At 40.0% G+C, this 27748-nt stretch overlaps 1 protein-coding gene across 1 annotated transcript in view; it reads right to left on the bottom strand.

The window, feature by feature from the left end:
* The window catches only part of ALK (ALK receptor tyrosine kinase), a 327499-nt gene that overhangs the window by 76609 nt on the left and 223142 nt on the right, over positions 1-27748 (bottom strand). Inside the window, exon 5 of the mRNA XM_074144531.1 lies at positions 25793-25920. Coding sequence (XP_074000632.1) covers positions 25793-25920 — 128 coding nt within the window. The remainder of the gene's footprint in view (positions 1-25792; positions 25921-27748) is intronic.

Below are 27748 nucleotides of genomic sequence, written 5' to 3'. Positions count from 1 at the left end.
CTTCAGTCAGGGTCAAGGCATGACTACAGAGGAGAGCTCTGCAGGAAAAATAGACCAAGTAACTCGGAGCTGTTTGTTGAAAATTTCTGTGGGCCCCTTGGTAAGGGTGTACAGCAATGATCATGACACTCTTCAAAACCTTTAAGTACTATTCAAATTCAGAAGTACTTTTCTTGTTCCTCTGAATTACCCCATAGATGGTTTTGAACCCCACGCTTATTACCAGCTCTCACGTCCCCCTTAGTTTATCTGCAATTTTTTTCAGCAATGTCCACATTTTATCCCAGCAGCTGCTGGGATACGACATGCAGAGATTCAGAGGATGGGTTATTGTAGGCAATAGAGTTGTTCTGTTTACTCAATTCTTTATAACTTTGTAAAGGCACTCAATTTTCCAAGCACGTGTCTGCATTAACACTGGTTATAATGGAATGAAGGCATTCAAGAGCACCTACTGTCTTCCCAGGTGTCTTTGTTGCACAAATCTCCTGAAGTCAACTGACTGCAGTATTTAAAAGACACCAGTTGCAACTAGACATCAAGCAATTCCAGGAGCTTTTCCTCCAAAACAAAGCAGTGGATTTGCATGCTCATTCATCTCTGTGGAGTCGGGGCCTGAATTAGCTCAGATTTGCATTAGACGCATATATATATGCTCCTTGTATAGGTTAGAGAACAGAAATAGCAAAGCTGCAGCCTGGGGAATGGCTGGGCTCTTGACAGTGCATGATTTATTCCCGTCTCCTTTTTACTTGCTTACTGTGTGCACAAAGGCAAAATTAATTGGATAAAGGAGATTATTAACTAGTAAAACAAATAGATAACCAAAAAAAGCCCAAATACAAATGACCCTATAATGGGCCACTTGATGCAGATGTTTGCATCCAAGCTCAAGGAAATTTAATTTTTAATTAAAATATTTTATAACAAAAATAGACATTTGATCTTTTCATTTCCCAGCCCAAACCACTCCCGGCAAGGTGAGCCAGAATGACCTGAATCGTTGAGTCAAGTGGTCTCAACTCACTCACAGAACATGTGCGAGGAAAGGAAAATGAATGGTACCAAATAAGTATCAAAGTAAAATTTGTGGGAGACATCCTTTATATTTACAGCAGTGTTTATGTAGCCAGTAGCATTCATAAATTATAGCAGTCATTAAGCTGTACCACGGCTGGCTTGGAGTCTTATAAATCATTATTTAAACAGCAACATTAAACAAATGGCATTTCAGGCTCTAAATTGAAAAGAGAAACAAACAACTCCTTGGGGAATAAGTGCTGACTTTGTACCTCACAGGTCCTGCTTCTGAACACAGTCCAGCCTTGGCAGAGTTCAAATCCAGTACCAGACCCTGGACACAAATGAGAGCCTGGGCTCTTGACTGCCCATGATATTGGACTTAGTTTCTGTGTAGCAGATCCGCATGAAAGGGAAAAATCATGTGGCTGAGCCTGATGCAGGATAAGCAATTTACTGCTCGGACTGGGGGGGCAAAGGGCATGTATTTCACTCCTCAGCAGACCTTCTCTGACTTGGGTTGCTTCTTCTCTTCTCTCCTCCCCCTCCCTTGGTCAGCAGAGAAATTCAAGTGTGTTGGCAAGTTCTGGTGAATCTGTCTCTGAGGAATGTGGCCAGAAAGTTCAACTTAGTGCCACCACACTTGGCCAGGTGGGACAGAAGACTGAAATTCTTACAGGCATTCACAAAGATATCCCTTATCTTGCAAACTGGCTGTGCTGCTAATTATCATGCAGGATTAATCAAGCTGAACATTATTATACCTTCACGTGTTACATTCAACTTCTTAGGCCATAATATTTAATGCTCCTGAAAGCTTTTGGGACCAACACAGTCAGGTAAAGTCCTCTCACTCAGCACACATTAAAACAAGAGAGCTTAATAGGACAGTACTCGGTTGTTAAAAACCCTGTAATTTGTACTCTGCAAAAGAAGAGGAACAGAAGTTGCAAAGACCCAAGATGAACGTGCGCATTTTACCAAAAAAACAGGCTATCCCTAAGGAGTCTAGTTGGACACAACTGAATGGACTGCAATGGTCCTCAGGGCAAGACCCTGTACACACACAAGGTGAAAAACTTCCATTTTTAATTGCACGCATGTAGTAAGAAATACGTACCCTTGGAAATCTACCATGCTTACCTCATCTTATGTGCTACCCTTTAAAAAGAGAAACTTTTCTATTATTTAATTACACCTCTTAAAAAAAATTTTCTAATGGGCTAGTGCTGCAGTCTAACGTTCCTCCACTAAATGCCACTGAAAATCATGGATTGTACAACCTCACTGACAGTGCTTATCTGTCACAAGTATTTGTCATTAACTTCTCAATTTCATCTGCTCCTGCTTTGGTTTGAGTTCAAGGCCTTGACTCAGAGATACTTAAAAAGAGAGTACTTGGGGGATTTTATAGGTTGTGTGGAAAAGCTGCTGTCTGGCTGTTAAAGGATAGTGGGAATTCTGGGGAGTTTCTGATTATTGATTTTTCTACAACTCGCCATTTCTGATGAGCACATCATTTCTTCACTCCAGCCTTATAGAGGCACTGACATTTGAAGGCTGACGGCTCAACTTCGTCCTAAGGATAACCACATCTCAGGACCAAGTAAATTTTCTATTGATATGAATCATTAATACCCCTGCTTCTTCATTAGAGAAGCTGGAAAGTGTGAAACAAGGAAAGTGAAAAAAGAAAGACGGGTTCATGTTTAAGGGAACTGAAGCCATCCTTGGCAAATGGCCACTGAACTCTAACGTGATATAGAGCAGATCACATAAACCAAAACTTTCCTGGTGACCTACGTTGCCCTCATTTTCCAGGCACCCACCCCAGGACACCTGTATTCAGACCCACAGAGAAGCCAAGCGGTCGCAGCTGCAAATGAGACCAGCGAGAGAGATACTTGGAAAACACAATGTCCTCAAAAAACACTTTGAAAAAAAGATTGACTCCAGGTTTCTCACATCAGGCAGCCAAAATTAGTCAACACTTCATAATTTCTGGCTTTAATCTTTGTAACAGCATCGTTACTGTTTCTGTCAGTGCCTCAGGATGCAAGTGAAGCCACATTTGTAGGAGGCAGTGATCTCTTTTTATTAGACTGCCTGATACAGGCAGAAAAAGCAGCCCATGTTTGTATATGCCTGAAAGCTTGCCCATTTTTCCAGTTACATAAATTGGCTTTCATCTTCATAGTTCACTTCCTATGTGTAAAATGGGAATAAACTCATCACAAGAGCTCTGTGATGTTCATTTCATTAACATTTGTAAGGAAACAAGATGTTATGATAACAGAGCCACCAAAGAAAACGGTAAGGAAATTATTTACTCTGACTTCACAGCACAGTTTGAATAAGTTATGGTATAAAATGAACAAGGATGTACATTTGATGAAGGCAGGACAGTGGCTAGTGAAATAGGCCCCCCCTGCCCTGCTCCCATAGCGAGCTACTCCAAGGCAAGAAATCCTGCTCATTAGAGAGGAATGAGCAATACTATACATTCCTATATGTAGGAATGGAATTTTCATTTCACAGAAAATGTCAACATTTCAAAATGTATCGAACCACAAAATAAAAATGCCGAAATTCCTCACAGAACAGCAGTTTCAAAACAATTCTGCATTGGAAATACTTACTTAAAAGGTCTTAACACGTAACTAAATGTGGTCATAAACCCAAGAAATTTGAAAACATCTGAATTCAAACAAAGATAAAACATTGGTCAGGAAACTCAACTGGAAGCTTATTGTTTTGGAACTCGCTCATGTCAATAATTCAGGCAGCTCAGTTCTAACGTGCTCTCCCTCTCTGTTACTGCTGTTACAACACAGAAAAGTTATGCTCAATATACACATTTTAAAACGTTAGTTCTTTCAGCTGTGCCTAACGCCCGTATGATGCTTGCACTGAAGAAAGCTTCAGAGCACACCGAGGAGCTGGCACTTGCCCTCTGCTGTGTTTCAGTAGCCACACAGCATTCAGACTCGCCAGGCCCTCTGTGCTCTCTTGGAAATTATTTCCATCAGGTCTAGTTACTTTTCCTTTTCCTATCTTTTGACTGAACAACTTCCCAACATTAACGTTGGTGTGATGTAGCTTTCCTGAATTTACAGCAACAACCAGCTCCCTTAAAACTATAATGAAATAAGAATGTGGAATAAGAAAGTTAGCTATATTTTACACTTTCTCATTTTTCAATTAGGGAAGTTGACTGAGGATCTAATATTTATCTTCATAGCTCCTGAGACAGCAAATAATTGCTGAGCACAATAAATGACATGATAATATTTCTCCCTATTAATCTTGCACAAAATCTAGCTGCTTTTTTGTTTTTGTTAGGGCTTATAGTAACATGTATTTTTCCTGTGATTTGCTTACTGATCAATAAGCAGCTCCAACAGCACATCCAGACACTAATAGCAAGCAAGTAAACAGCAGCAGCAGCAAATTTTATATAGAAAATATGATTTTCAGGCATGTGTTGGTACCTACACGTTCTGGGGCATCTACAAAATTGAAAGGGGCGAAAAGAGATCAAAAATTAATACATTTTCCTGAATACCCATGACACACTATTGTATACAGTCATTAGACTTGTTTTTAATTAAATCAAGCACAGCATATCTTAAAGGTTTTTATCCCTAAATATGAGCATCCTGATTTAGAACAATGCAATGGGATACAATAATTTTGTTAAAATCCCGAATCTCATTTCTTTTAGTTGCTTTTTGCTTCCCTTGTTTCAATATCAGGCCACATTTGCTGTTTGATTCCCTTTTCTCTCAGGTACCATTGCATCTTTGTGAGATTAAAAAACCCAACACCACACACACACACAGACATACCATTTTCATACTTCTCCTAAAAGCAGTGAGTACTATATTGTAAGCAATTGGTTAAAAAAAAGAGCAAACAACCTTTTCTGTGATCTGTGAATTTTTCCAAAATACAAAGCTTGGAGAGAGGAAAATAAAAGGGTCCATCTTCTATTATTAGCTCTGCCATTCCCATTGGACCTCTTTTGGGTCTGAACAGCCAGGAACCTTACCTGAGGGAAACACTGGCCAGCTGTAAACTCTTAAGTAAACCCTAAGAGCTGATTAAGTAGGAAATACATGTAATTTTTCACAGTTTGCTTCCTAAAAGGCTGGGTTCAAATCCACTTTCAATTACTCAAGCAAATTTTATCTTTGCCTGTTCAGACTCTCCAGTTCCAAGCACAACCAACGTCACCACTACACATAGTGGATTTTTTCCCCGTTCTTATTTCTTAAAAACAACACATCAAGAAAAACATCACTAACATTTTAAAGGTGGGGAAAAAGGCACACACCAACCAATTTCAAATAATGAAACAAGACTGTAAATTGCCCAAACCAGACTAGCTCTCTGACTCCTATTCCAATCTCTACCAGTTGGACTGAAGTTGACCAGATCAAAGAAAAAAGCCATGGAAAGGACAGATGGGAGAAGATTGCTTGGCTCATCAAGAACTGATTCCATGCAGGTCAGATATAACCTCTCTCTGAACCCTGCAACAGCAGCATCTCAGTAATCTCCGAGTCATGCACTTTTAGCACTGTCAAACCAGTCAGAGGTGCATTTGTATGCCTTGTCATGAAAAACACAAATAGAGGTATGACACTTAATTGTATTCAAACATCATTTTAGATAGGAATCATATTTTTCATTTCCAAAACGCAATTCTGCTTCTATAACTGTTTAAAGCAGTATCTCTTCTCTAGCTGTCAGCAGTATTAAATTAAGGTTTATGGCCTTACTGCGGATCAGTTGCTGGGGGAGATGGGCAGAATATCACAAATCAGCACAATCACGAGCGTGCGTACTTGGTCCCTTCCTGCAGGGTGCAGAGATGCACCCTCATATCCCGGCCAAACGCTTCACTGTGCAAAGCAGTGGCCCCACAGTGGAAGAGAAATAGTCTCAAGTAGAAGCAGAAGTTTGCTGGGGAAGAAAGTTCAAATACCGAGCAACAATACCTCAAAAACTCAAAGCATAAGCAAAATGAAACTGGGCATGAGCACTTGCTGCAAGGACGAGCATAGTAGTTGTGACACATAACAGATTTGCAACTAGAAGGGCTTTAATGTGGATAGAGGTATCCAGCTTTCAGTTCAATGGAAGCAAAAGGCAACACTGCAGTACGACCCTACCTCCACACGTCCCTGAACATCAGTATGTTGGTGGATGCTATGACTCACTGGTGACTCTTCCAGCTGAATGCACTGAAAACTGCCTACATCTCAGTGCTTTTAAGCCAGGCCAAAGGGAAGGAGAGTAGCAGCTCTTTGCTTGCATATCAGGCTGCACTTCGTGCCTTGCTACACTTGAATGAAATTATCCCAGAAGCAAAGCTGCTGAAGGTCAACGGCACTCAACATTGAAAAAAGCCTGGAGAAGGACTCCTTTCTGGAGTCCCTGTCTCTGCCAGAGGATCTCTGCTAACCCTTGAACATGTGGAAGACATATGAATTGGGAATGCTTACAGAAAAAAATCAGATGTCAGCAAAGAACACAGGGATTAGCTCTGTGTAAGCCAAGGTATGCACTGAAGATATCAGGGAAAAAACACAAGAAGGGATGACATTACAATTCCAAGATGACCACCAAGTTTCAGGCAGTCTCTCTACTGCCTTGTGCCATGCCAAAGGACACTTTGGTTAATGCTCTCCATGCAAGATCTCTTTCCCAAACATATACTGAGGTGAAGAGAGGATTGTAAGAGTTGACCGATATCGTTACTCAGACTTACCGTGCCCTGAGGATGAGACACCTGTGGGTATCAGCCTGTGGGTTGCTAGCCACAGCAGAATAGCTAGACAAATGTTAAATAATATTAAAATGGCTTTTTTGTTATTTTTAATACTGTAATAGGAACCTCAATTAAAAAGTTGCTATATAAAGACACATCAAGGAGACAGAACATGTCTTATGTCATTATGATTTTATGTTCTTTACCCTTCAATAAGTAGACTGTACTATCAAACCCTCAGAAGATTTTACACAATTACTCAGAACTGACAGTCATTTCTTTTACAGTTCTCATCTTCGAATTTGGCACCATAAAATATATGGCACCCAAAATATTCTTTTACATCCACTTTGTCAATAGGCTTTCTGTTGAGTACAAGCTCCCTCTCAAGGTTCTTCCAAGCCCTGTTCCCCCCATTTTGCTAACTGATTCAGTTGGCCATTAATTAATCTCTTCACTATGGTCAGCAATATTATTAAATTCTTACAAATTTGTTACTGCTGTTATTATGTAAAATGCTCCTCCCAGCTGGGTAGGTTTCAGCAAAGCGTAACACCTTGTTGACTCTAGATAAATCTATTTATACAATGCAAATGTACCTCTTCCTGGCAGACAAATCCATTGTAACTAAATCCTTTATAACTGCACAATGATTCATTATACAAAATAGTGAAGTAGGAGGACATACAGCTTACTGCTCATTCTTCATCAAGAACTAGCAAACATAAATATTTGGGTAAAAAACAAGTAATAAAAAGAGAATATGAAACAGGGGTTTCTAGCCCCACTGCAAAGTAAGTGGGAATTAGCCTGGTTTTGTGGAAAAAAGGGGTAGTACGTTAACCACGAATAATTATGGGAAAGTCCAGAAGGAGGAGCAGAGCACATGGAAATGACAGACAGAACCCAACCCAGCCATACATGCATAGCATTCTGACTGACTTGGAATCAAAAAAACAATTAGGCGTGTAAGTAACTAAGAAAAGAGAAATATAAACTAATTTTGGGAAATAATGAAATTCTGTATACTTGCCACCAAAGATCTACTGGGTTGTGGCACAGTTTCAAAGATGATGTTGGAAAGAAACCATCAGTTTAGGAGAGTGTTATAGTTGACAAACTGTACTGGACAGGACTCACTTCACAGCACAAACACTGAGTAATAAAAAACTATCTTTTGGCCATAAAATGGACAAGGGGAGGCCTAAAAGGTACTTTACACATACATGTGTCCAGATTTAGTCTTGAGGTATCAATTTAAAAGACCAAATAACAATTAATACCATTTTTCATATGCACCTCATCAGGCCTTCTCTCTGAGCGTCGGCCATTTTGGGAAGGTCGGCCATCTTAGGGAACACACACTCTTCCTGGTTGCTGTGTACCTGTACTCCCATTCATCCTAAGCTGCCCACGGTCCTCTCCAGAGTATAGTTAAGTTATACTGAGTGCAAAGGTGTCAGATACCTGCTATATATGGTTTTTTTCCCCCACAAAGAGAACAGTTAAAATACCTGACTTCCAGCTCTCCCAAGGCTTTAACTTAATGGGATGTGGATGCAGTTCACCAGCTATAATGTCAGTGGCTAACCACTCAAAAAGTTTAGTGAAATACTATCAACAAAATGAACCACCCTGGAATTTGTACTTAAACCAAGAAAAATTTACTTGCCTCCTTTTCCAGGATTTCTTGATAAACAACAGTAAGACTCCTATATGGCAGTAGTTACAGTAAAGGCCCTCAGCTCTCCCTTGACCATGCCCTTCGTTCCCATCCCACAGGTAATTACCGCTGCTTTTTAGTGAGCAATATAATTTTAAACAGTCTGTCAAAGAGCTATCACAAAGAGGAAAAAAGTGCTTTGCCCTAGCATCTAATATGGATAAAATCAATGATCCACTGTCCCACAGGCAGTAAGATAATCAGAAAGCTCAGAGGCCTCTGCGTCTATGGCAGCCGGGTCTTTATGGGCAACAGACACTGCACTCTCTGAAAGGTTTTCAGCAGAACAAGCCAAGGAAACCGAGACCTGGCAATGACAGGGTGGCAAATGCAAATTATTGCCCCCGTGTGTGAAGCAGTTTCAGCACAGACAGTGGCAGATCAAGTTTTCTCCGCACTGCGAGAACTCATCCATCCTACCCCCACTTTACATCCCCCTCCTCAGTCCAGGGGCAATCCCGCTGGGAAGATCCCTTTACAACTTTGTCTCCGCAAGCAAAAAGTAGAAGTGAATTCTATCTCACTGCGTCACTAGGCCTCTTCCAGGTAGGCCATGACTAAGTTACCAGCTCATCCAGGGTATTCTCAGAAATAAAAAGCCTGTCATCCTTTTCCCAATTCCCAAACAAAAGGAAAAAAAGAATTTAATAACCAAGGATCGAGCACAAACCAGCCAAAATACAGCAGGCCAGCATCATTTTTTGAGATACTTCAAGGCAGCACTCCATTTGTGCATGCAGGGGCCTTGAATTGCCAGCAAACCACCATCAGAAATGCCACCTATCAAATAAGGAATCCCAGGGTCAGGATTTCCAAATTGGCTCTTACACTGTGACCTTGGATAAGTCTCTTCACTTCTTCAAGCTTCCATCTCATTGCCCGTGACAGAAAGAAATAACACTTTGGGGGGCAAATATGGCCTCATTATTGTTTAGAACTACCACTATGAGACTAGCATATTTTTGTTTGCACAGAAAAAATAATTAATCTCATTTTTAAGAGGTATCTAAAATGAAAACGTCCCCTGCAGAAGAAAAATGTTTGCCCAACATTACTTCAAAAGATTTTATTTGACCTGAAATAAAATAATGGTTATCCCCATTTTTATTGTTCAAAATTTGTTTCATTTCAAATATTTCATACTTCCTTTATGCCTTTTAACATAGTTTAAGTAAAAAACTACAATTTTGTTTCCTCCCTTAATTTTTTTTTTTTTGGTTAAAACACTTACTTACTAAGTTCTACCAGAATTTTGAATAACTTTATCCCACTAAGTTGCATTTTTAACAAGCCTAGAGTAAAAATGGAGACGCTGCTTACCTTTGTGTAGCACATGGAGTCTCTCAAGTGGCAGGCTTTCGTGAGCATGTCACTAAATGCTAATCACAAACATCAGCATCACCTGAGTCCTTACCACATGCTAATGTAGCAGCCGTTTGATGAAGCCCTGGGTCAGTTCAGCTTGGTCCTGTCCCCTGAAGTCTACTCACTCAAACAGTGCTCCAAAGAGACAACCTTTTACAGTGTTAGCATTGACACGAGCGACAACATCCTCTCCATTTGGCATGTGGCAAGATGTGCAAATGCTACCAAAACACAGATTAAACTTGAGGGAACCTCAAATTTGGAGAGCAGTGAAGAACAACCATGAAACCTGCACAGTTTCACATGAGCACTATGGAGGGATCACGCTGCCATTTCTTTCTCAGTGAGAAGCGGTATGGAAAACAGTTAATGTAAACTCAACATTAAAAATTTCACTGACAATTAAGGTGATAGATTAAACTGATCTACATGCAATCTGCAAACTGGTTTGGCATTCACTGATTAATGCAGTAAATGAGATGATAACATCTCGCATACAACGTTATAAATCACTAACTTCATTCAGCAATGCATATGTGGTGTCAAACATTTTTTGATGCTGTGTAAGTTATTAAATTTTCCGTAGGTGAAGCACTGAGTATCTATTTCAGTTTTAGGATGAGATTATGAACAGAGACTTTCATTTTCTGACCAAAATTACTTCCAGACTTTGTCACTAAAGTACTTGATACTATTATAACTGCTCAGATTTCCAAAATTCAAGTGGAAATTGCTTTTCATTGTAGTGGAAAATAGCAATAGAAATGTACCAGCACCAAGTCTAGACTCAAGCTTCTTTTTAGTGGACGCGCATTTGAAGGGGGAGAGATGCTTTAGAAACATGATTTATTTCTCCAAAAAGGTGCTTTCAAGAAATGCCCATCTCTGAGTTCTGCTGATACTCAATAAAGCACAGATCTGCTGCTTGAAGAAACGACAGCAAGAAATGAAATGCCACAGAAGAGCCCTGACATCTGTTCTAAGTATTTGGCTCAGCTCCTGCAAACAAGGCTTTTCTATGGGTATTACTCTTCATGAGTCAACAGATCCCAACTACTTTCAACTACAGTCACAAATTCACAAGGTGAAGGTATTATGCCCCCTGCCACCCGCTCCCCAAATCCTGGGCAGTGCAAGGCTCTAGCCTTAGTAACAACACTTCAGCTCACAGCTGTCAACACTAACGAGTTAAACTGGACTGTAACGAGGTCCTGGAGTTATTTGTAGCTATGGTACAGGTAAAGTCCCTCTGGTTGCAGGCAGACATCCTCTTCCAGCTGCACTGGCAGGAGAGGTTATTACTTCCATCTGTTCAGGATGGCTTTCCCTCCTGATCCGCTGATGAAGCAGCCTGTGCAAGTGCTCCCTAATTTATTTCAGGCAAAGTCAGACAGGTGAGACCAGAACAACAGTTCTTACCTACTCAAGGATTTTATGTTAACCCATCTAATTTTCAAATGGCAGCTGCTCTCTGGGCTGCATTAAAACATCTTATAGACTCTTGTGACCTGCTTGAAGACTAGAGGAGTAAAGCCACAATACAGTGGTGCCACAAGGTAGAGGAGAAACTCAGTGACTTTAAAAAAAAAAAAAAAAATCATTCTAATACATAATTGTGATACATGATAATAATCTTACTATTCTATGCAAAGCAGTTTATGGAAGAAGGAGTACTTCCCTTTTCCTTTTTTAAAGGGAGCATACCGTGGAACATCAGACTGGTAACTCCTGTTACTCTGTGGCTTTGGGAAAACTCGTAAACACAGCTCGGTCTTTATCCAAGATATTCAGCTGAACGAGAATGGAAAAAAGCAACTGCAAGTATGCTCAAGTTCAGAGGAAATCTGTCTCAGTTTAGAACTGTACAAGAGGGACCTTTACTTAAATCAAAGACGGAGATAAAAGGGTGTGTTTATGCACAGGACATCATAGCAGCTTTTTTGCAGAATACTACTTAAAATTATTAAAACACAACACACATAACAAAAAAAAAGCACCCCAAAACTTGGTACAATTTTCTGTTCAGAAAGTAACATTTTGTTTTAAATCTTCCTGATAAAGAAGAACCATTGATTACACTAATGTAATGAAACAGAAATTCCCTGACGTGACTCTTAATGGTGTATCATGCTTAAGAAGTCCTGTCAGTTGAAATTTAGGCCAGAATTCAATGATCTCCAGGAACTAGATCTGAAATTACTAACTCCTGAATGTAACCAGATATTCTCTTGCACAAATAGGTTGACTTAAGGTTGAAGGCAAATGCTGCATATAATATAGATCTTAACCTCATTTAGAGGCAGTGTTGTTTAAGGCTTTATTAAGGGATTGAGTTACCGCTTTTGCTTAAAGAGAAGTGACAGTGTCATTCACAAGGGTAATAAAAATAAACATAATGCAAGAGAGGGATTTGCTCCTACTGGTAAGGAAGTAACTGAAAAAATAGTGTGGATCTTCTGTTACCACTCTTAGGAAAACAGCATGGGATCCAATATCCATTTAAGTAGATTTTTCAAAAAGCCTTCATTGAGGTCTCCCATAAAGGAATGTGGTCAACAAAAAAAAAATCAAAGCTATTACATATAAGTGACTTTGTGAGGATGCAGGGAAGCAATATGATCTACAGGGTTCCATTAGAAGGCTCTTGGCTATAGCTCTGCTCCTTCCAACAACTACTTTACTTTTGACAAACCACTTATGTAGCTGAATGTTCTTCTGTGTGAAAGGACGGGGGTTTTGTTGTTTTTTGTTTTGTTTTTTAAGAAATATACCTTCTCTTCTAGACTCATTAATAAAATATCTACGGAGGGCAAAAAAAAAATCCTGATTTCTAACTTACAGAGGTTTTGCAGAACAGCTGGTGGTTTTGTTTTTAGTGCAGAGAGGCTTCTAGGTCTGACTAGAAGAGTCCTGTCAAAGCTGCATGAATGAAGCTTGTTTTGGTAATGCTGGTATTGTAAAGTATTCCTGGATAGCACGATTAATCTTGCACTCAACAGCCATTTAATTTTTTTCAGGGTTTATCCTAACAGACTCTGAATAAACTCCTGCAAAATAATTACTAGAAAATGATTTATCTAGCATGCTAACCAGTGAGCGCTGAGGATGTTCAATAGAGAATCCATTTGTTAAAGAATCCTTGCCTGACACTATTCATTCGCAAGTGAGGAATTGGTGGGCAGACTTTATAGATTACAGGTATTAAAGCACCCGCTGGCTTTAAAAGGATAGTTCTGTTAGAAATTCCAGGCTACAATTCTTCAAGCAAAGCATTGTCCCCTTTCTGACACTCTGATGATGCTATGATGTTAAAGGTGGAATGAATTGCTCTCTGAAGTGCCTCTTTTTCTCTCTGTTGACTACGGAGGGACCCTAGAGACTGGCTTTGACATGATGCCTAACTTTCAGATAGCTGAAGTCACAAAAGATGAATATCACCTTGTCTAACTTCATACAACAAAGCATCTGAATGTCTGAACTAAATCTTGCCTAGGGAGATTGAATCCCGTGATGTCGTGAATTAGATGACTGGGTTATTATACAGATTTTATTCCCTGACAGTTCAGTTGAGGTCTAGACTGAGAATTGTGCTGAACTGCTTGGGAATTATCTTTGCAAGCTGGAGTTTAGGAGAAGATTTTTTTGGTCTCATATCCACTGCAAATATTTTCTGGCCTTTGTTCAAATGCTAAAAAAAGCAGCCAGCATCAGCAGAATATAGATGTGTTTAAAAAGAGGTGTCCTATTATGACACAGAAATAAGGAGAAAGGGCTTTGTAAACTGGAAAAAAACCTGTTTCATCTAATGCCTTTCCTACATACTTTTTATGAATACTAGGCACTTAATTTATGAACACTTGGCACCCAATCGAATAATGACGGGACCAGAGGAAATGGTCTAAAGTTGTGGCAGGGGAGGTTTAGATTAGATATTAGGAAGAATTACTTTACTGAGAGAGTGGTCAGGCACTGGAACAGCCTGCCCAGGGAGGTGGTGGAGTCGCCATCCCTGGAGGTATTTAAGGAACATGTAGACATGGCACTTCAGGGTATGCTCTAGTGCCCGAGATTGTTGGTTTGCGTCTGTTTGTGGGTGGGTGTGGGGTGTGGTGGTGGGTGTTTGTTTGGGTTTGGGTTTTTTTGTTGGTTTTTTTTGTGGGTTGGACTCTATGATCTCAAAGGTCCCTTCCAACCAAGAAGATTCTGTGATTCTGTAGTAAACCCCACACAAGTACAGCAAGATTCCTCAGGCAAACAGTGAAGCTCTGCCTGAGTAACTTTCAGAATGAGGGCAATTTTCTAAAGAGGAATGCCCAGAGGCAGCACTCAGCTGTACCAACACGGGTGCAGGTTAGGCCATGCCTAGCATTAACTCAGCACTCAGAGCTGATGGCCTCTTCCCCGTTTTATCAGTCAAATCCCTCGACTTAAACTTGTTAGAGATCGACCGGTAAAACTGCTGGTTACTGTTGCTGCCACAAATCATAGAATCATAGAATCTGTTCACTAGATTGGATAGTAGAAAAAGTCTTTACACTGAAAGGGTTGTCAAGCATTGGAACAGGCTGCCCAGGGAAGTGGTGGACTCACCATCCCTGGAGGTATTTAAAGGATGGGTAGACGTAGTACTTACAGATATGGTTTAGTGACGGTTTTTGTCAGTAATAGGTTGATGGTTGGACTAGACGATCTGATCCCTTCCAACCTGGGCAATTCTATGATTTCTAAGATCAATAAAAGGGCTATTTAAAATTGTTTCCATTTCCTCCCAACTAACTCCATCCCAGGTGTCAGCTAATCTAATGCTCACTCACTGTGGCCCAGCCAAAGTGCCTTGGTCATCTTTATTCATCTGTTGCCGTTTGCCTTTGTATTTGTGCTAAGGAATTCACAATCTAATTTCTTTTTCCTTTGCTTGTACTCACATGCACAGCACAGACCAAACTCATCTGTGAGTACCGCTCTGAGACAGTATAGCAATATGAATAAATGGAAACAGTAATGAACTCCTCTGTAGTATTTACAGAACAGAATCACTGTGGGCTTGCAGTGTAGAAAGAGGAATTTTGCACAACTGACTTCCATTTGGTGGCATCCTGCCCGATCATGACACTTCAGTTTCATTTCAGCAATTACCCTAATTCTCCAGGAAAGAAACGCACGGTTTACTTGAAAAATCAAAAAATAATAGGAATCAGAGAACGCTCTGACTGCTATTATACTTTAGAAAGACAACTGTAATGCGTCACAGGCACTGCTGCTGTCTGGTACTGCTAGTAACAGAAGAAGCAAGTAGAAGTACATTTATTATAGTTTAAGGGAAGCTACATGAAGTAAAAAATTAGTCCACTTTCTACAAATCAACAATTAAGATGAAGACTACTTGCTACAATATAAACATATAATGGAGCAATAATTGCCCTAAGGGTTTCGTGATGAGATTAGATAGGCAGGAATGTTTTATGACTAAAGGGAAAGAGGAGGAATAGGCTTGTCCAAATGAGAGAAATGACCTGATTTCACTTGGAAGCAGAGGAAGTTGGAGGTGCTCCAGAGATGAAATTAGAAGAGAACAGAAGACAAACACTGGAAGCATGGAAGACCACTGCAAAACACTCTGTGCAAACATGAGCAGCTCAAACATACCTTTTTCCAATATTTTACAGAAAAGGTTATTCTGCATTTCTTGTTTGTCTTAATCGGTTGTATGTTATATTTTTAGAAAATATACTTTATATTAAATGTATTTTGCAATCCATTTTTAAAAAAAAATTCAATCTAATTATATAGTAATATGTATCATTGCAAACACTAAGCATCAGCTCCAGCCTCCTTTACCTACAGTGAAAGAACAGCAATAACTTAAACCGAACTCTTCTGTTTTCCAAACCAAACTCTCCCATTGGCTGTGGAAACCCCAGCAACGACACAGAAACTGAAGTCCAAATCAGTGATATTCCTACAAAACCTCTTGTTAGGCTCCACCTTTATCAAAAGCTTTGATAAATCTATAGGGACACATCTTCAGCTGATGCAAGTAGTCAAAGCTCCAATAATTAATGGGATGATGCACAACATGCTTTACAACTTTCACTAGCAGAAGTCCCACCCAAGTAACTTCATAATTATGCATTTCACTTCCTATATTTTGGGGAAACAGCTCGCACACAGTAAATACTTCCCTTACTTTGCTGTCTAAGCCACTTGGCAACTTTTGTAGACAGGGGAGTCACTTGACTACTGTTTTGTTACCGATGCATACAATATAAGTGCCTGATGAGTTAATACTGTTGCCAAGACTTTACACCTAGTATTTCTGATCTTAGAGCAATTGCTCTCTTTTGTTATGGTTTCATATGTTCATAACCACATGTCCATATGCCGCTATTCCATGAGGTGCTGAAAGAGTCAACGGTTTCTTTCTGTAAATCAATAGCAATTCTGATAATACTACAGAAATACTGAAATTTCATCCTTATCATATTTATTTTTGGTACCGTATAACACAATGCTGGATTTATGCAGTTGCTGCTTACAGCTCTAAATGATGTCTTTAAAATCCAGTACATAATTTAGGCATAAATGCAGGGCATATTCACTGCTGTAGTCCCTGCAAAATCATTTACTCAAGATTGCGGCTCACACAAATCAACCAAAACAGCTCAGATCCCAGTATGCCGCAACACATCATCTCACAGAGCCAGACAGATTGCCCCTCAACTCTCAAGGTTTTGATGTATCAAAATAGTTTCTTTGTTCATCTCTATTCACATCAAATGAAAAATCCACCATTGATACTATTTTTGGAACATGATAAATCTCTCTGTAAGAGTTGACTAAATTATATTTCCTTGTAGATCTGAAAAACATTTCCAAACCTCTTATTTTGCTTACAGATTTGCTGATATCCCATCAATCAATGAACAATGAACACTTCAATCTGGAATTGGACCCAGAATCCAGCTGACTCATTTAAGTACTTGCAACCTCCCAGTTGTACAAAACTTCTGCACTTCAGCTGGCAATCGTTAAAGAAGACGGGGGGGAGGGGGGGGAGTATTCTTAAAATTTCTTTAATATAATAAAACCTGACTGGTAATTTAAGATCTTGCCATCTGGATCAATATGCCTTACTAGCAGGGCCTTCAAAGGCGCAATTCATGAAAGCCCCATATGCCTCATTTGTGGAGGGGCTCTGTAAAACTGCCTCCGTGGAAGCACGGCACAGCCTGTCCTTCCTCAGCCTCCCGGGTGGAAAACGTGCCTCACCGCAATTCAGTAACGATGGCATTTTTGAAAACTCCCCAGGGACTAAGGAGCACAGTTCCCATTAATTTGTGCTCCTAAGTCACTTGGCAGCTTTTGAAAGTTCCTCTTTTCCCCCAGGATTTTCATGTTTTCAAAGAAAAAGGACCACAACATACAGGTTTAATGATCCTGCCCGAGACTCTGCTGTGCAGCTACGGGTGTGAGTTTCCAAATACAGCATACAGGAGTCTCATTTGTTGAAAGGGCATGCACTCCTTTTCATAAAACTTCAGTCCCCCGTTGCAGATTCTTAAATTTTTCAGGGAAAAAAATCAATGCATCGGGTTTAGTCAGTTGGTATTTCTATTTATGTATTATGGATTTGATTTGGAATTACAAGGTCGAGGCTTTTTGGTTTCAGTTGTTCTGTTGCAGAGTGTCTACTTCACCGTATCCTTCAACTGCTGGCCCCAGTGTGCCACATCTCTCCCATACCAGATACAGCACGGGATTATTAAACGCTGTCTGTGCTTTGGTGCAGCAATTGGTTTGCTAAAAAAGCTGACTGCAGCCACCTGTGCAGAAACAGAACAGCAGGACCAAGCAAGCAGGGCTCCCTAAGGCAGAGAGGATGGTTTCGACAAAAAAAGGGAAGAGCTGGAAAGGTCTTATAGCAAGACTGGGGCAGGTTTGCAATGAGATCTCTCAGACATTGAAAACGAGCTGAACCTGAATACCTCAGAAGATAAGTCATGAGCCAAAATCTAAAGAACTCTTCATTGTGGTAAAGACAGAGGAGGGGTTATACCTTTTCTCAATCTGGTGTGTGTTGCACCACCACAGAGCAGTGGTACCTCAGAATGCAGTGTTGGTATCTATGACACTTACACAGGCTTTTAAAAAAAAAACCACAGGTTTTGCTGCTGGCATTATTTTGTCTTTTACAACCTGGAAGCACACACAGAAAATCTGATTTCCTTCTTGTCCCATCTTCTCCTTATTCTTGTTCTTCATCTTCCAAAAATTATTTTGCTCATCAGCATCCCCCAGGTTCTGGTGAGACATGCCAGAAAAAGGGGCTGGCTTCCACCTGAACAACCCACATATTTATATTTGCATTTGATAATTTTAAATGTGAATTGATTAATCCTTTTAGAGTTCATTCAATTTTCACAATTCACTGAATTTCCTGCAGTCTCACTTGGTTTCTTTGCCAGTTCAACACATTATCCATCTAGTTAGTTCAGTCTGGTTGATTGAGTGACTATCTGATTAAGTTTGATTGCTTTAGTTAATTAATTGGATTGTAAATGTTTATTCCAATCACTTTCTAACTGGTCAAACTCCTTCATCATTTCCACTATCTAGACCAATTATTCCTGCCTGATACCCTGTTATTTGTTTTCAGCGTTACCGGTTTATCGCCACCTCTCCTTTCCTCAGCTCGCTCTCTCGTTTATTCTTTTGCTCACGCAGTCTGACTCCTTGATCATCACCCTCTTCTGTTATGACTTTCTAAGCTTCCCCGCTCTCTCTCACCTCTTCTCAAAGACCACTGCAATTCTTCGCAAATGTGAATCAAGTTGCGTAGCCAGGTCTTAACACCTTCAAGCATCAGTCCTGTTTAAATCAAAAACCTTTCCTGCAGCTAACAGAGAACTTCATGGATTTACATAAAACAAAACTCAGAGTGAAGCTACCCCATTCTCTGTATTAGCAAAATCAAGGTTCTGCATGCCCTTTGGTACAGGTTAGCAATCTTTTCAAAATGTAAGGGTTTATTATGGAGAGAAAAAAGAAGAGATAGACTGTCATCTTCTTACACAATAGAATCCGCTTGCATAAATCTTTGAATCTGGAGTAATACCAGCTTAAAATCATTGGGTCATCCATCAATCACCATTGTCCTCCCCATATCTCAAGTGATAATAGTGAATCCTATGATTGTTTCAATAAATCCAGGCAGTTAAAACATCACAAGAACTAAGTGGCAGCAATTAATAGTAATAAAAATAAGTTCAATTTGGGGAAAGCAGATTACAGAGTTCATTTTCTTTCACTGAATCAATGGCTCCCCTGTTGAAATAAGCCTTAATTAAGGGAGAAGGTCAGGATAAAAATCATATACAGCATTAAAAAGATAATGTATTGGCCAATTCTTCAAGGTGTTAAAAAGTACTTAAGACCCACAACTGCTAACACTTGCAGGAGAACTGAGGGATTTCCAGCATCTCTCAAGCAGTTTCCAGCACCTCTCATGAGCAGGCCCTTCTCTTTCGATTATTAAAGATTTGGATTTTAAAGGCTGAGATTTCTCAGTTCTGTTTCTTAACCCCAATCACGTACCCTTTTTTGAATCAGGGCAGATGAACCTGCTCACTCTGGTACGACAGTAACTTTGTGTAAGAATCACCCACCTTCGGTCCTGCTGTGGCAGATTCCAGCCTTTCCACCTTCTGTATGATGGCATCAATTTTAAAGACCAGCTTCATGAGCATTATTACATACCACCTAAAACATTTCTTTATACCTCCCTCCTCATTTCTTAAAACCCCAAATATATCATCAGTTGATTACTATATAAACCAACAGAACATCAGTTCCCATTCACCAACATACTGGCACGACAGACCTATGAAACGAAATGCTCAAGATATTCAGGTTCCTCCTGAGTATCTTGAAATATCTCCTGAATATCTCCTGAAACTCACCCTCCCCTTTGGTGAGTGCACTAATGTTCTAAATAGATTAAATTATTTAATATAACCATCACTGTCTAAATTTGCCTGGACAAGAAGTAGGTGTTCACAGTCAGTAACAGAAATGCATAATCACTAATTCATTACTGTAAGAAGCTGCTCTACCACTAATTGAGTTACCGTGCCTTTTCGAGAAGCAATATTAAGACTAAATTTGCTTCATTTTTTATTCCTAGAAATACTATAAATTAATTTAAAAAAAATTAAAATGAAAAATGAAAACAAAGATTAGCTCCATAACAAGTGCATTAAATATATTTTACTTAAATGGGCACCAACTGCAAGTGAAATAATTTTCACTTTGGAATTACCTTAAAATGATTTAACTTCACTACAGCCACTGCACTCATCTGTAAAGCAGGTTTTTCTCCAACACAAAATCCCTACAGGATTCAAACACTAGCAGGTTAGAGATGGTTTTTGGCATGCAACCTGAAGTCAGAATAATTAGTCATACCTCCTGGGAGAGCAGAGGTGAATGGGGAGGAAGGTGGTTGCCAAAGCATTTGGAGTCAAATATTTTTAAAATAGTAAGTCTTTTCCAAATGCCTATTTAGTGAAATTAGATCCACAGCTCAGTGGAACTGTATAAATAGTATAAGCCACTCCAAAGAAAACGCAGCCAACCTGCCTAATTTTATTTTATTTTTTTCTTTTAATGAAGGATACTCAGAACTTAATCCAAACATACTGAATAATTCCCATTGACTTCAATTAACTCTGGATCTGTCCTCTGGTTTGGTAAACTGCTTAACCATGGCATTAATGCCAAAGGAAATTCTCCAGCTTCCTTTACACAAAAATGACCTGGACAGGCCAAGTAAATATTATGGTAAACGCTGGTCAAATGAATACAGACAAATACAGACAACTACTTCTGAAATTTAAGACTAGTTTTAAATTTTTTTAAAGATCATGTCTGTTTTTCAGTTTTATAACAACAGCACAATATCAGCTGTGCTCATTGTTCTGTTCACCCATTCCCCTGAATTTCTGGGCAGTGGTGGTTCTCCAGGCCATATAAGATGACACGGTTGGTTTCACTGATAGTACATGTCTTCTCTCCACTGTCCCATATTTACAACTAAGCAAATAATTAATAAAAAAAATATTGACACACTTTAGTTGCTTCATAAATATTCTGTAAACGCCTTGCAATTTTACTCAAGTGAAACTTACTTAATAATTATACAAGATTTTTAATGAATTAATTATTAACATCTAAATTAGCTGTAACTGTGTCATGTGGGACTTTATTTAGTAATTTTTTTATAGTGAGAACAATCACTGGAACGACCTTCCAGGGACAAGGGTCCCCATCACTGAAGGTTTTCAAGATGCAGCTGCTCAGGGTGCAAGATAATCTCACCTGGGCTCGCCTTCCCACAAGAGGTTGGACCAGATGATCTTTTGAGGTCCCTTCCAACCTGGGCTGTTCCTCGATTCCATCAGATACATTGACATTATTTCAGTTCACAGTTTGGAAGAGGTTAACTTTTGTAGGCAATTTTCCAGTAGGAAGCATCAAGAACTCATTTTGAAAAGGGGCTCACTGGTATTTCATTAAGTTCAGTTAACCACAACATCCTGTCAGCAAATTAATTTATAAGATAAACTGCAAAAGTGAGCGTACGTGGGAAAACTGAAATGATACATATTCAGGTTTTGTCTGAATACACAAAACCATCATTTTAGTAATGATTCAGATACGTAAGTAATCCTGTTTGGAGAAAGCCCTTATTGATTTCCTGCAGTTGATTCATAAATCTGTTGCTGGACTATTTATCAAACGGAATCACAAAAAATTCGATCCGGCAGTTGCTCATATTTCTCCGTACATGTTGCAAGTCTATATTCTTACTCTTCCCTCACCATCTTTTTTTCCTAGTAAAACACCCTTCAGTTCTTCAAAATTTTTCCTTTCTTGAGAGTTCCTCTGTTTTGGATTGGGGGTTTTGCTTTTAGTACAACCTTAACTTCAACTTTCATAAATGTATTATAACCACAAGACCATTACAGAACTAACTACTTCCCAGCTCTGACGGTAATGAGTGTATTTCTATGTACTTTCAGTATCTACTGAAAAAAGCGATTGCTGAGTGGCCAAAAGCATTAACTTAATCAACAATACATAGTCTCTCCCCGCTCCAAAATAAATATGTTTTTATGTTGCTTACTGAGCTTGAAAAGTTGAAAGCTAAGTGCTTCCTCCTGGCCAGGCTGAGCGTCTGAAATAACTGCTTTTAACAGCCTCGGAGCATCATTAAACCTTTAACACGTTTTAGAAGCATTTGATCTCCACGCCCCTTACTTTAAAAGTTACTTAGAATCGGTAAATCGAACATTGCTAAGTAAAACAATGTCTTGTCATTTACTTGTGCTTACTACTAAGAACTTTAATCGAGACTTTTGGAAATAAGTTAGCAAATTAATTAATTTACAACTGCAATAAAAAATCAGTAAGAAAACCATTAAATATCATTAATAAGTCAATACATTACTTAGGAAATGAACTCCATTTTTATTACTAGAAATTACTATCAACTATAAAATGCCACCGTACCAATTACTTTACTTGTAGAAGGAACAAATTCTTAACTGATACTATTAAATTAAAATATTGCTTCTCTGCAATTTATAATTTTCTTTTTTTTTTTTTTCTTTGGGTACTGCACTTATTTAAATTGTAAGTTGTAAGAAAGAAAATTAGACAATCAATAGTTTGGGTTTTACACACTGACAAACACAATCTGTGTCACATTCAAGACAGTAATTGAAAGTCAATTGGCTGTAGGATAATGGGCAAGACTCCCCGTTAACTGTCCTGATCCAAAACCTAGAGAAGTCCAAGCAGCCTTTCTACTGACTGTAGCACCTTTCTTATTGGAATCTGATCCTATGGGTCAGGAAAAGTTTCTGTTAATAAAAAAAGGCACTTAGCACATGTCAAGTGCTAAAAAGCCCTTAAAGAATTAAAGCCAGAGGATGAAGTGCATGAGAAGAATGCTGGTGATGAACTACAGTGACGATAAGAGACGGACCAAATACAGTTTTGGACAATCCTGAGCATTTAAAACAACAACAACAACAACCCAACAACAACCAAAAAACAACCAACACCCTCCCCCCCCCCCATTCCCAAACAAAACAAACAAACACACACACACACAAACAAGCCCAACAAAACCCCAAACCCAAACGAAACCGCTCAATCTGTAAGGGCTTCCCTCCTTTCTATCAAGATACCCCAATCACGACTGATTATATGATGGGAACTGGGAAATGTGAAGATATTCAAGTGACAAATCACTTGGATTTTTTAATCTGCTGCACCGCTGAATGAAGAAAGGGAAACGTGGAGCACAATTAAGACATTGCAACGATAGAGTTATGTTTCCACTCAACAATTTTTAGTTAGATGGGATATGAATCTAGAATTTTTAAATTCAGAATTTAAAAAAAATTTCTGAATTTCATCAGCATGTGAATTTATATTATTTAATTTTAATTCCCCATTCAATACCACATAAGCTGTTATTTTTTCAGTTCAAATGAAATAAAAATCCCATCTTTTCCATGATTAAAGAACTCAAAAAATGGAATTCCCAGTGCTCAAAAGCAAATCCCAGCCTCAAATTTCTACCTTCTTCAAGCCCCTGTTGGCATCTAATTTAGATCTAAACATGTATCTGCCTATAGAAATGGTAGCCTAATTTCCTAAAATTGTCTGTGTGCCTTAATTTATTTTTAAATTGTGTATATGGTCTGCAACAAAAGGCTTAGAAAAATTAGGCTGAAGGCTTGTTACTGTTTCTTAGATGTTTCTTTCCCAAATTCACCCATGTTTTAGGCGTTTCAGTGACATTAAGGTATCCAACTAGCTTAGCTGCCCAACGGCTTCTAACAGCTGCAGAAAAATTTGATTTAGATTAATCTTTTTTTATTGCTTTCCCTATTTTCTCCAAGACTAAGGTGCCACCCTCAGCTGATCACCACCCCCTTCTTTCTTGTAAAAGGACACCTCTTCAGCTGTGTGCAAAAGGCTTAGTGGTTTCAATCAACTGAGAAAAGAACAAGTGGTTTTATTCCCTGATGGTACTATTCATACACCATGTCCCATAAGCAGAACAGGGAAGAAGCCAATTGCTACAAATCTGTAGACAAAATAGGAGATCTGTTCCTTCTTTTGCTCAAAGAAATCTTAATGGCCTCAGCAAGTGACATCTGTCATCTGCAGAACAATGCCCAGTATTAGTATGAGCTCACTCAGCCAACATTGTCCTTCTACTCAGCTGACTGTCCGTCACCCACAGCTCTCCTTCAAGTGCTCCCAAGAGAAGAATTCATGTACCTTTGTGGGAGCTTAATATCTCCCATAGCCTGTCATAAAATTTGTTGCAATGAATTCCCAAAGCACTGTAGATTTGGATGGCTTCTCTCCCATTCACTTTTTATCTCTTGGGGAGTTGAAATACTTTCTTCCCAGCATTTGAGAGATACCAAGATGTGTTCTGTACATCATCAGCAGCACAGTACATTCTATCTGAAAATGCCTTGTGCTTTAAGCACAACGTTAGGCTGTCCCTTGTTGGAGCTTAGAGATCACATTTTATCCTATGAGGACAGGCTGAGAGAGTTGGGGGTGCTCAGCCTGGAGAAGAGGAGGCTCCAGGGAGACCTTAGAGCCCCTTCCAGTATCTGAGGGGGGCTACAGGAGACATGGGGAGGGACTCTTGATCAGGGAGTGGAGCCACAGGATGAGGGGGAACAGTTTTAAACTGAAGGAGGGGAGATTTAGATGAGATCTCAGGAAGAAGTTCTTTCCTGTGAGGGTGGTGAGGCACTGGAACAGGTTGCCCAGAGAAGCTGTGGCTGCCCCATCCCTGGAGGTGTTCAAGGCCAGGCTGGATGGGGCTTTGTGCAACCTGGTCTAGTGGGAGGTGTCCCTGCCCATGGCAGGGGGGTTGGAACTCGATGATCTTTAAGGTGTCTTCCAACCTGAACCATTCTATGATTCTATGTATGGACAGTGCAATAAACTCCTTAATACAACTGGTCTTTGTGGAGAGCAACATAAATAACCAAAATAATGTATGTTCTCTAGCAGATTTCCCTGTCCTAGACAGGTTGAAAAGAAGGACATGCAGCTCAACTCAGCAGCACTCCAAATAAATAAAATGGGCAAAAGGTAATGTGTTAAGTGCTGTAAGTAGTAATACTCTTCACTGACATTCCATCTAAAGATTTCAGTATGATTCACAACCTCCATAAGGCTGGTAGAACTAAAATGCAGCTGCTTCTAGTATGAAGCACTAAATTTACACACTTGGATTGATAACAGAGCTTGTATTTAAAAAAGTAACCCCCGTTAAGGTTGCCCATTATTAAAAATCCATCCACTACATTGAGCTCATAGGGGTTACTCAGCAATAACTGCTTGGAACACTGCCAAAGAAAGGCTTACTTTATTAGAATCAAGTTTTTCATAGTTGTTTAAAAAAAAAAAAAAACAACCCTGAAATTTGTTAGCAGGAACATCAAAAAGATGGCTTGCGAGCTGTCTGTCTAGGAACCACTCGTCTGTTCTACTTTCTACTGCAGAAAGTGGAGCCATCAGGATAGGCATCTGGCAAGCCAGGATGAATACTGCTTTGGTTCTCCCAAAATGAAATTTTCCTAGAAATTCTTTCCAAAGGAAAAAAAAAACCCAACCAACAAACCACTTGTTTCCTTCAAGAAGTTAAAAACTTTTAAAGCAACATTAAAAAAATTCTTCATTTAAAGGACTGATTTGATGAGAAGCTTTCATTCTGTGAAGGTTCTGTAACAGCCAGAAACCATGCTCCTCTCCAAAAAGGCATCTAAAGACTATGAGCTTGAAGCAATAAAATACTCTGTTACCTGTACTGCAGTTCTTCATCGCAAAGGAATCCACAGCCGCTACGCTCTTGTTCCCATTAGCAACAAACTCCAGTGAGATCCGAAACGGTTTCTCTAGATGTCCAACTCTCCTCTGAAGCAACACCCATCTGGTCTCATCAGACAGCGAGAGGGAAGAAGAAAGGAGAAGAGCAGTGAGGAAGGCTACTGTACAAGGACCGAATCCCCCAAAGCAGCAGCTCCACATGTGGCTTGTCACACTGAGCCACCTACCCCAGCCCTCAGGTCACTGGCAAAGTCTTGTAGTCACTCGAGCAATAAGCCCGTCTCCAGGGCTTGCACAAGAGCTGTAATTCCCAGTGCTGCGTTGCTGGTTGAGGTCACATGCTTTGATTCTAATGGAGGTGGCTGGAAGGTCTACATGTGCATGAAGCACTACAACTGAAAACGTGCCATTTCTCTTCCTCACACTTCCTCCCAAACAAACAAACAAACAAACAGACTCCCACCAAGTCAATCAAGGAGCCACAGAACCGGGTTAGCAGCCCTACAGACTAACATCCACACTCCAAGAGCGGTTCAATTTAGTCTGCTTCTTGCCAAGAGTAAACAAGAAGTCTGCATGACCTTAATTTACTCTCTGAGATGGAAGAAGACACCGAGCCCTGGCTGTCTTTAATTTCCACCTTCTCCCCCTGATCAGCTGGGTCTGCTGCTCCATCTGAAACACCTTGCCAGGCAGCACAAGAACTGCTCCCCGACCCTCAGCTCTTCCATATCACCCTCTGATTTAACTTCCCAATGTTCTGTCCAGCAAGACATAACTAAAGGTAGACAGTAAAAATATAAGTATCTGTGTTTTCCCCAATATTCCGGAATTCCATTCTGCAAGAAAAACTTTAAGGAATAAAATACTTGTATGATGGCACGCTCTGGCCCATTTCACCTTTCATCCTTGGGCATAGGCTGCCAGTAAAATCACTGGTTGACACCATTTGTGAAGGGCTGCTTCCCAAGAGGTGTGATACAGAGCTCCAGAACCATTTCACCCCAGTTTATTCAGTGCCTGCTCACTAACCAGAAACACGAGCAGAGACGAGAGGTTCTGTCAAGCCACTCAGTCACCAGTAATCCACTTTTTCACATTTCTCTTCTGTTACAGAGAAAAAATGCAGCACCAAGGAGAAAAGATCTCTTTGCAGTGTGCTGTAACTGGTCAGCTGGAGCCAAACAAGACAACTGGGGTCTGACAAAGCCTATTAGGAAATGCTCTTTACAGCTCCGGCGGCAATTTCTAAAAGATGAGAACAAAAACTTACTTTGTTTCCTTAAGTTCCTTTCAAACACCAACATTACACATTTTTGAGGAAGACTATAACTATTTCTAGTTGACAAAATGGGTCAGGGAACCACATTTTTGATTGCTCTAACAAAAATGTTTCCTCATCATAGAATGGTTTAGGTTGGAAGGGACCTTAAAGATCATCAAGTTCCAACCCCCCTGCCATGCTTGGGGCCACTTCTTTTGATGCAGCCCAGGATGCAGTTGGTTTTCTGTGCTGCCAGTGCATGTTGCCAGTTCATGTTGAGCTTCTCATCCACCCCCACCCCCACATCCTTCTCCTCAGGGTTGCTCTCAAGCCATTCTCTGCCCAGCCTGTATTTGAGCTTGGGATTGCTGTGACCCACGTGTGGGACCTTGCACTTGGTGTGGTTGAACTTCAGGAGCTTGGCATGGGCCCAGCTCTCAAGCCTGTTCAGGTCCCTCTGGATGGCATCCCTGCTCTCCAGCATGTTGAACACACCACGCAGCTTGGTGTTGTTGGCAAACTTGCTGAGGGTGCACTCAATCCCACCATCCATGTCACTGACAAAGATGTTGAACAGCACTAGTCCCAGTACTGACCCCCAAGGAACACCACTCATCACTGATTTCCACTTGGACATTGAGCCGCTGACTGCAACTCTGAGTGCAAC

Source organism: Numenius arquata, chromosome 2, assembly GCF_964106895.1.
Source record: "Numenius arquata chromosome 2, bNumArq3.hap1.1, whole genome shotgun sequence".
Taxonomy (NCBI): domain Eukaryota; kingdom Metazoa; phylum Chordata; class Aves; order Charadriiformes; family Scolopacidae; genus Numenius; species Numenius arquata.
This window is presented reverse-complemented; position numbering and strand designations above follow the sequence as displayed.